The sequence below is a fragment of the Simochromis diagramma genome, unplaced genomic scaffold (assembly GCF_900408965.1).
Source record: "Simochromis diagramma unplaced genomic scaffold, fSimDia1.1 OVJJ01000293.1, whole genome shotgun sequence".
NCBI lineage: Eukaryota > Metazoa > Chordata > Actinopteri > Cichliformes > Cichlidae > Simochromis > Simochromis diagramma.
This window is the reverse complement of record NW_024386801.1, coordinates 12,366,530-12,376,009: the sequence shown is the minus strand read 5'-3', so window position 1 is coordinate 12,376,009 and position 9,480 is coordinate 12,366,530. Positions and strand designations below refer to the sequence as shown.

General features: G+C 39.3%; 1 protein-coding gene across 1 annotated transcript; it reads right to left on the bottom strand.

Moving 5' to 3' along the window:
- Positions 1-19: 19 nt before the first annotated feature.
- pnpla2 (patatin-like phospholipase domain containing 2) lies at positions 20-8,192 on the bottom strand. Its single transcript, XM_040025926.1, has 9 exons — positions 7,707-8,192; positions 6,828-7,060; positions 6,319-6,384; positions 5,284-5,493; positions 5,079-5,139; positions 4,501-4,704; positions 3,346-3,478; positions 2,929-3,051; positions 20-2,386 (listed from the first exon to the last, which is right to left on the bottom strand). The coding sequence occupies exons 1-9, from the start codon at positions 7,891-7,893 to the stop codon at positions 2,053-2,055; spliced, it is 1,551 nt and encodes a 516-aa protein (XP_039881860.1). The 5' UTR covers positions 7,894-8,192; the 3' UTR covers positions 20-2,052.
- Between the last annotated feature and the right edge of the window lie 1,288 nt (positions 8,193-9,480).

The following is a 9,480-nucleotide window of genomic DNA, read 5'->3' as shown; positions in this document are numbered from 1 at the left end:
TAACATATTTTAAATTAAATCAGAATCAGAGAGACTTTATTTATCCCCAAGGGGCAATTAAGATACAACAGAGCAGCATGACGTTAAAGATAAGGACAGGGCATAAACAGGCAATAAGAATGAGTTGATAAATACACAGAATATACAGTATATACACAGTTTTAGAATTAAAGTGACTGAATAAGTGAATGCACTGCTGTGTTATGTTAGTAACTCAAGAAGAACTCAAGAGTCATGCACGTTCATGCAAATATAATGGAAAAGGGGGATAAAAAGTAAAATATATATTCTTGATACTAACAAGAATGTATTTTGTTTGCATATGTAATATATTACCTGTCCAGAGGATACAATATATATCACTTGGATTAATTGTTTTCTGTATGGCATTTTCAGTCTCTTACCACAGACACAGTCACAGACTAGACTGTAAGCTGCACAGATTCTGTGGCTGTAAAACAAACCCAAATCATCACCACTCCACTCCTGATCTAATCTGAGATTGTCTTATAAGTCTTGGCTTTTTTTTTTTCAGATACAAATGTCATGGTCCTTTTAGAGAGAACAGCATTTTCTCCTGAGAAAACACGTCATACTTATTTAGTCTTTTTTAATTGTTCTCTCATGAACTTAAACATTTAACATGCTAACTGAGGTCTGTCTAGTCTGAGATGTAGCTCTTAGTTTTTCATAGTTTCTCTGAGCACTTCACAGTCTGATGTTGGGGTGAATTTGCTTGAGTTTCTCAATAGCTACTAGCAAACAGGGAAATTGTGGCAGCTTTTCTTTTGTCCTAACATGGCATTGTCCATGTTAGGACACTATTTATGTTACCCTTTTAGTTGCTGTCCAACTGTATCCTGCTGTGTTATTTTGTCCTTGTTCATTTCACTGCGGCATTTTTCAAAGTCTGCCATGATCCCTGAGTCATTATTTGGTCACTGCCTGGCATGTGTTACGTTTTTCTTCTTTTCATTGTCAGCTACAGGTTTACAGGCTAATGTGAGAACAGGAATATGAAGACACAAATATTGATCATCACTGTATTTCACAATAACATACATATTTTTCTCTGAAACATTTTTTTTTTACATCATTTGGCACTCATTTTGCAATTATTTCATTGAAGGTTAAGGCACAGCATGGGAGTAGATCACACAGTTAAAGATGCAGCACACAGTGCAAGAAGAATTTTAACAAGTAGGTTGTAACCTACGAACAAAAGGCACAGTCAGATTAATGGGACTTCATAAAAAAAAAAAAATCACAGTTTTGATTTACTACATATGCACTAAACATGTAGCAACAAATCAAATCTGTCAACATTCAATGCTAAATATTTAAAATCATTTATAAAAAGCTTCAACTTACATCTAAATAAATCAAGATGATCAAAAAATATATACGTGATTTGGAAAAAGTAAAGCACTTTTGTATTTTTCATATAAATAATTGTTAATACATAAGGCATTGCCATTAAAATGAACCAAGAAACATAAAGTGTTGTCTTTCACACTATGCATTGACACTTGCATCACATAAATGGAGTAGGTACGTGTACTAAACAGACTGGTTCATCAGTCGTTTTGCCCTCTGTGTAGCAAAAGTTACTTAAAGCTCATGACTGGATACAGAAGGAAAACTCTGATTAACTACTGGTCAGCACTCCACCAAAAACATAAACACACACCTATTTTAACCGTGCAACCTCAAGTGCTCATTCTTTGTTTCCAACATCCTGTAATTCAAGTCTGTACATGACTGAGCACGTGTGCTAAGTTTAAATGCACTTCTGTAGACATACGGTCATGATGTGTGTATGGCCTTACAATAGTTGAGCAAAAACCTCAGTTCAGCGTCATGCACTGGTCCAAAGGCATTTAATACAAAGTTAAGTGTAAATATGTGAAACAATTAAAATTTCCAACCATTAGAAAATGGGGACGATCATATTAGAAAGATCTTCTTTCAGCCGAAAATACCTTAACATGAGGAAGAAGACAGATCTTCAAATCTGATTTGATGTTGTCTCTCTATCAGCACTCTTAGCAGCTACTGGTAGTTTCCAGAGTTAGCATCATTTGGAAGATTAAGACAACCTGTGTGCATTGTGAGACCTTCAGAGGAAAGGTCAGAGGAAAGGTCAGAGGAAAGGTCAGTAGCAGAGCTGTTATCTGGTGACATCATTCCAGTTTTGAAGGAGCCTTGCAGATCCATGTTGATACAGAGCAAATCTGAAAGCAGCTGCCTCTTGTAGTTTTCCAGACGCATGAAGACATCCTGGACTGAAGAGCTCCTCCCGTTCACCCAAGTGGGAAACAGGCTTGGGGAGCTGAAGTGGGATGGGATGGACTTGTAGTGGTGCAGCTCCAGTTGGCAGAACAACCTAGTATTCATGAGAAGTATTTACCAGCATGAATATGGAGTAAGCTGTAACTGTGTGATTTTGTGTCATTAAATCAGGTTTAGATACAAAAAAAAACATTTTTATGACAACGAATCAAATGCAGATGTGTGAACGAGGAGAGGGAATCTGCAGTTAGCGGCTCTGCTTCACTTTCAAATTATCATATAGATCCTAAAACCTCACTGTAGATCATCTTCTGTGAACTACACGGCAGATAGCTACAGCAACCAAATGATACTGTTGCTCTGTAACTGCTGGATGTGTCAACACGGTCAATTTATCAGACAGAACAGGGATTTTTAGTCGCTACTTGTTTCTGCTGCCCCCAACAGGATCACATAACCAGTTACTGTAGGTTTAACCAAGTTGAAATTCAGCCCTGTTCATTCACTGTATGAAGCAGATCCAGTTTTGGGGTTTATCAACATGGCATCATAATGACAGGCGTGGTAAATATGTGGCATAAATGGATGGCAGAAACAGTAAGTTAAAGCTTTGTGTAACTGCAGGGCTAAACCTACCTGGCAGATACACTGCGGGACAAGCTTCTGGAGGTCTGGCGAAGAAAACACTGTAGGATTTTCAATAACTGTTCTTGAATCCACACCACATCTTCCTGCACATCTGGCAGCCACTCCAAAAGTCTACACAAGGGACAAACGATTATTAGTCACCAGAGGACATAGTCGCCAGAATCAAAATCAGAATACTTTATTAATCCCTGAGGAAATTATAAGGTCACAGTTGCTCCCAGACAGTAAGAGCAGTAACTGACTGAACCAACTTAAATAATACTATAAATATTGCAGTAATAGTAAAATGGTGCTAAGATAGATTTTCACTGTATGCACTCTAAGTGAAATACAGTTTAAAGGTAATTAGTTCAATAAAAGGGACTACATGTACAAACAGACAGACGTAATGAAGTCCTATAGCACCTGAGAGTCAAGGACATAGCAGACTCCAGGGTGAGAGTGTAGGGAAGCATCATGGCTGTGGCCATCCTGACAGGAAGCAAGTTGCTTAGCGACTGCGCCAGGCTCCTCCTCTCCATGCAGGCCTCGACCAGAGCTGCAGAGGGAGGCAGAGAGACAGAATTACCCTCCTCTGTGCAAAACTACAAAGAAACTGTACACAAGTTCTATCTTATGACATATCAAATCGATTTTTTCAGTACAGGGAAGATTGTGTACTTTATTTTCCCACAAGACTTGCAGTGACGTAAAGGTTTGAGCACTTTTACTCTGAATTTGTGCTGTGACTATTATAGTTAGCAGAAAATTTGCTGATTTCCAAAAGATGAACCATGCTCTTTCTAATTTTAAACTAAGATAAGGGTTTTATAAAACAACTGGCACTAGAATAATCACCTCTCAGTTTTATGCCTTTACCCATGAGTTAGAGGTGCAGTTCATATCCAAGTCTGCCCTGATTTGACCTTTAGCAATTTTATCATTTTAGACATTTGTATAAATGTTGTACGAATTCTTCATTAACAAAAAAACGCAAAAAACCCAAATGTTTGTTGTGAGGTCACAGTGACATTTAAACACAGAGAGTTCCTCCATAAGTTCAATTTAAAGAATTCACTCCAGGTATTCCCGAGATATGACACAAGACGTCTAGTCACAAAAACATAAAGATCTTGGCCATTGCTGCCTCTTTTCTGGAAAAAGAGTAGCAGGCAAAATGTTTACAAAGGTCTCAGGACTTTAGTTAGATTTACAAGGCTTCACAAAGATCGAAAAACTCAGCTGGCTACATAAAGGCTTACAAGCTGTGATTTCTCCTAAAGAGAGTTTTAATATGAACCAACTGTGCAAGATGCTAAAAACTTTGTTTGAAACTGGGAGAAATGGAACAAAAAAGCAACATTGCTTAACATTTTAAACATTAAGTCCTTGCATTATTGTTCACAGTGACAAATATTTTAAAGATTATTAAAGGAGTTTTAAATTGTTTTTAATCTCTAGATATATTTATCCACTACCCAGGCAGATGCTGCTTTCACTTTACACTAAAAGGTTCCATTTCTTGCTTTGTCACAGTGTACCAACTTTTCAACTCAGTCTGTACCTTCGGCATCATGTTACCTTTGTGCAGAGCGGGAGGAAGGTACTCAATGATCTGCTCATCGAAAGAGGCGCAGGCATAAACCTCCAATGCTGTCTCTTCCACCTGGGACTTTTCTTTGTCTTCACTTTTATTTGCGTCCTCCTCTTCACTGACTTCCTCATTTTCTTCTTTGTTAGTTAGTAGTGATCTGTCTGTATAAATTCGGTGGAGATTAAGCAATCCTGAAAAGAAGAGAAAATACCAGAGTAACTCATTTAATCTGGGACCATCTGTCAGAGTCATTTCTTAATAAAATAAATAACTTAACGAGTTCATAATGTTTAAAATACTTGTGTTGCTAAGTGTCGCCTTAGTAAACTCATGCTTTGAGTTACATAAAGCTAACGACTGACGATAACGGCTAAGAGACGCCAAATCACAGGAAAAATCAGTCTATTGATTTGATGACATAGTCATAGGAAGCACAAGCAGTGATAGTATATCTGGCTGATAATGTTTGTACATATCTCAGAGCCAGGGGACAAAAGATCGATTCGACTTGTCAGTACCAATCAGAAGAAGCTTTGAAGTAAGTTGGCAGATCAACAACCCTTACCATTTCTCTTTAAAAAATGCAGCGCGTCCGTGTATCCCTGTTTACACATGGCCTTCATTACCTGCACTCAAAACAAACACATAGAGTTATCTCACATGAGTCAGAGAGGTCCACTGAGTTCACTCACTGAGCCAATCAATTTGTCGGCAGCTGTGTGTGTATCTCTATGTGCATAGATCCGGAAGGCTGTAATCAAGCTACATACCATTGGATCTGGAGGAAAAAGTGCTCTGGAGACTCTGTAGAGGTTTTTGAGAGTGAACTTGATGCTTGTGTTGGTGAAGCGAAGCTCGTGCATGTTGGTCGAGGTGTCTTGGGGGCAGATGTCGCTCTCTCCTGAGAACGGGGACACGGTGATGGTGTTTTTTAGCTCGTACTGAGGGAGGTTGTCTGAGATTCCTCCATCAACGTATCGCTACACGAATAAAGAAAAAACCCCATCAGAAAATCTACAGAAAGTAACACGTGATTGACTTTAAAGGACTCGTGTCCTTACAGCATTTCCTAAACAGAATGATGATAGGAATGACATAATATCACGTGTATTGACTAATCTGTGTTTTTATTGAAGTGGAGGCATGGCAGAGGTTTCACACTGTGTCAACAGATAAGATGTGGATGACATCAGCAATTTGAACTTGAGCCACTGAGGGTTAAGAGAGTGAGAACGGACTAACTTTCAAAGCCTGTGTCTGCACCATCACATTTGGCTCTGCTACTCTCTAATTTTGGTCACAAGCTCTGCATACAAACAAGAGCACGTGAGCTCCAAACAAACCATCACAAAGGCCACGGCGAGCATTTGGGAACGCTGGTATTGCTCAACGATGTTTCCCAGAAAAAAAACCTTTGTTCTAGAAACATGGCCAGCAAAACTTCCCCCTTTAGTGTGAGATTTGCGACAAACACTAGGTCTGCAGGAATTTTATAATCATTGTTTCCAAGCACATGCCATTCAGAGCAAACACATTCTCAGGGAAGGGAGGCCCCTGACAGGAGCACTTACAGAAAGAAGAAAAACTGCCAAAAGTCACAGCAAAGCACAATAGAAGGAAACACGATGTGTAATTCAAGCAAAGCAGCAAAGCGGACTCGCCATGACATGTTTTAAACATGCTGTGCTTCTATATTCCAACATTTAATATCTTCTTAGGGAAAGATTTAATTAAATATTCCAAAAGCAGGAACGTGAGATTAAAAGAAAGGTGCACAGGTGCCAGATAAGAGTACATTTACTTACTACTCCTTGCAGTGTGGGAGGAATGATGCCACAGTACACTGGGATGTAGGCACTGCAGACACACGCCTGATTTGGAAAAGAAATAATAAGAAACAACGTCTGATTAATAATTGTAAATGGAAATACAGTTCTTTGACTGCTGGAGATTTTCTGATTGATTTAAATCAAATCAAGCAGACTGCAGCTAAATAATACTCTCAGCACATAAACGCTGTGATATCAGAAATTATTATTATTGTTTTTCTGGTCTTAAAGGATATTTTATAATAACATTAACTGAATTTTTTTCTTAAAAACTAGGGCTGCAGCTTGTAACTTTTATTATTACAATATAACAACCTACACAACAATTCAAGCACAACATATCAGAAAATGGTGAAAACATTGTGTGTCATAGTCCAATGTAGCATCTGCATATCATTTGTTTTGCCTCAATAACAAAGGAGTTGCAGGGGAGATGAATATTATGTTGCAGCAAGCCTGCTGATCAAAGTATTAACACTGCATACCTGCACCACTTCCTCCTTGTTGTTGAACTGGGTCACCAGGACGTTTTCTCCATCTGTAACTCGGGTGAGAGAGATTCCCAGCCTCCCACTGGCTCGATGGTGGCAATCAGCTGGCAGAGTGCGTCGCAGCATGTGTCGCACGATCTTCACCAGGTTAAAGGAAGGATGCATCGGCCCGAGGAACCGCTTTCTCGCGTCTTTGGCAACCTCAATGATGCTTGCACCAGCCTCTCCTGTGAAACAGGGAAACAGACATTGGTGTCTGGGAACTGTTGTGCACTTTATGACAGAAAGTTTTGGTGCTTTTGTTGCAGCGAGACAGGTTAATGGACATCAGTGTAACACACACACACACACACATATATATATATATATATATATATATATATATATATATATATATATATATATACAAATATATATATATATATATATATATATACAATTATGCTTTTAATATATATATATAATTAAAAGCATGCCAAATTTTAGCAATACTCCAATATTACATTCATAGTCCTTGGGAAGGTCGTGTAGTATACAACAAAATAGACACAAATACATTCACAATCGGTTTTTACATGCACAGCATCAGATAAGAGGACTTGCTCGGGTAACAGGCGATACATTTAAAGCAAGAATTAGAAGATTGATGACAATCCTGTTACAAAACATCCTCTCTTCCTCAGAAGATGGTTAGCACTTTTGAGTTGCACCACTGAGCTGATGAGCGTGAGGATGGTCTCAATGCCACTCTGTTTCAATTTCATGCTACATCATTTTCTTATCCCGCTCATTTCAAGCTATAACGCATAGTTACATGCAATAACTCCTACATAGTACTCGAGCTTAGTAATCTAAGACCCAAAAGATACTTGCCGAGACATACTCCAGTGACCAGAGCAGTGGCGGTGAGAGCTCCAGCAGATGCACCGTATATGTGCCGGGCGTTCTGGACCAGAAAGGGAGCCTGTTCCTGCAGGCAGCTAGCCACGCCAATGTGGTAGATACCAAGGAAGCCGCAGCCGGCGAAAGAGATGTTCCACGGGGAGTCCAGTGGAAACATCCTGCCAGGGCGGTCCACAGCTGTGGACTCCAGTGGGGCTAAGGTCGCTGGAACACGATACGACTGAGTTTACGCAGATACCAACTTATAAAAACTTGCTAACAGTCTGCTTCTAGAACCTGTTCATAACTTAATGTCGGTCTCCTGTTTTGGTTAAGCCTAAATCAGATTTTCCGTTGCAGGTAGCGCCGAAACAGTCAGACTGTTTAAAAATGCCTTCACGGTAAAAAGTAAGAAAGCTGTAATTACAAGCAGCCCTGGACTGGTTAATATACCGACGCAGTAGACCACGGGGACTTGTTGTGATTTCATGAAGTACTGGCGTGAGGAGGGCGTAGAGCGAACCCGGCTGGCCAATCATCAACGACACCGCAAATTCTAGTTCACCAATCACAATCGAGAAAGGTACTAAAGCGACCAATCACACTCTGCGTCGTTGAAACACCCGGAAAGTCACAGAGCGGTCACACGCGTCTTCTCTGACAGCTGTCAAAAGTTCGTCCCCAGACGGAGCAAGGCGTTTTGTTTTGTCCTTTCTATATTTGTCTATCTGTTTATGTTTTTTCGTTGTCAGGAAAACATGTCCTGACAACTATGAGGATTTTCTTCAACGATTGGTGTTATCGCTCGGAAAGTGTATTGATTTCCTGTTATGCAATATTGGCAAAATAAGACAGATTATCCCCCCCCCCCCCCCCCCCCACCACCACCACCACCACCCATCCACACACACACACACACACACACACGCAGGGAGGTATCGCCACAAAATAGTAAACATTGGTACAAGTTGAAATGGTAGTAGGGTTTCGCAACATACAGTAATGTAGTCCCAAATCTCTTGCGCCTGAAGTACACCCAGCAATAACACTGAAATGTTTTTCTGCAACACTTCACAGAAATAGATTGCAAATAGTCACTGCTGTGGGAACTGATTCAGATTCTGTTCGGGACACCATGATTTCTCCGGGGAGCATGCCCTATTATGAGCTAGAGCTGATTCTTTTAAAAAATGATAACTGGATCACAAATTGTTCTTGGGCAGTCCCTACCTCCTGGGGCACGCTTGGACTCACAAAAAATGGACTGAGAAAGCCACTAAAAAACAACAACAAAAGAATACAGGAGGTGACACTCTGACTCTACCACCTTTGACCTTCGGCATAATTTATCTTAGTCAAACAAATACTTTTACACTTTAAAGCAAATTTTCCACTATGACCTTTTGACATAATTTCCTCATCGACATATTGATTTCTGGACTTATCACTGAACAAATGGACAACACAGTTAAAAACAAGTAGCACATTTGAGGACGAATGATAACAGTATAGAAGCTAAAGGTCTTCTAGAGCTATTTTCTATATAAAAAATATATTTATTTATAAACATACATATATATTAAATATCATATGTTATGGCTGTTTTGTGTATGCCAGAATAACTGCAGACTGAAAATATTACTTTTAAGTAACATTTGTCAGTAAGTTAAAAGTAACAATTTTGGTATGTGTATAATTTATATGAATATGTTAACTGTAAGTTAATGTAAATATTAAATCAGGAACTCAATGCATTAGGCATGTA

Excerpts from the sequence above, each read along its gene's own strand:
- pnpla2 (XM_040025926.1), bottom strand. The coding sequence starts at position 7,893 with ATGTTTCCACTGGACTCCCCGTGGAACATCTCTTTCGCCGGCTGCGGC. Across the intron at positions 7,061-7,706 it reads GGTCACTGGAGTATGTCTCG|GAGAGGCTGGTGCAAGCATC; the intron begins GCAAGTATCTTT and ends CCTGTTTCACAG. Across the intron at positions 5,140-5,283 it reads TTTTTCCTCCAGATCCAATG|GTAATGAAGGCCATGTGTAA; the intron begins GTATGTAGCTTG and ends TTTTGAGTGCAG.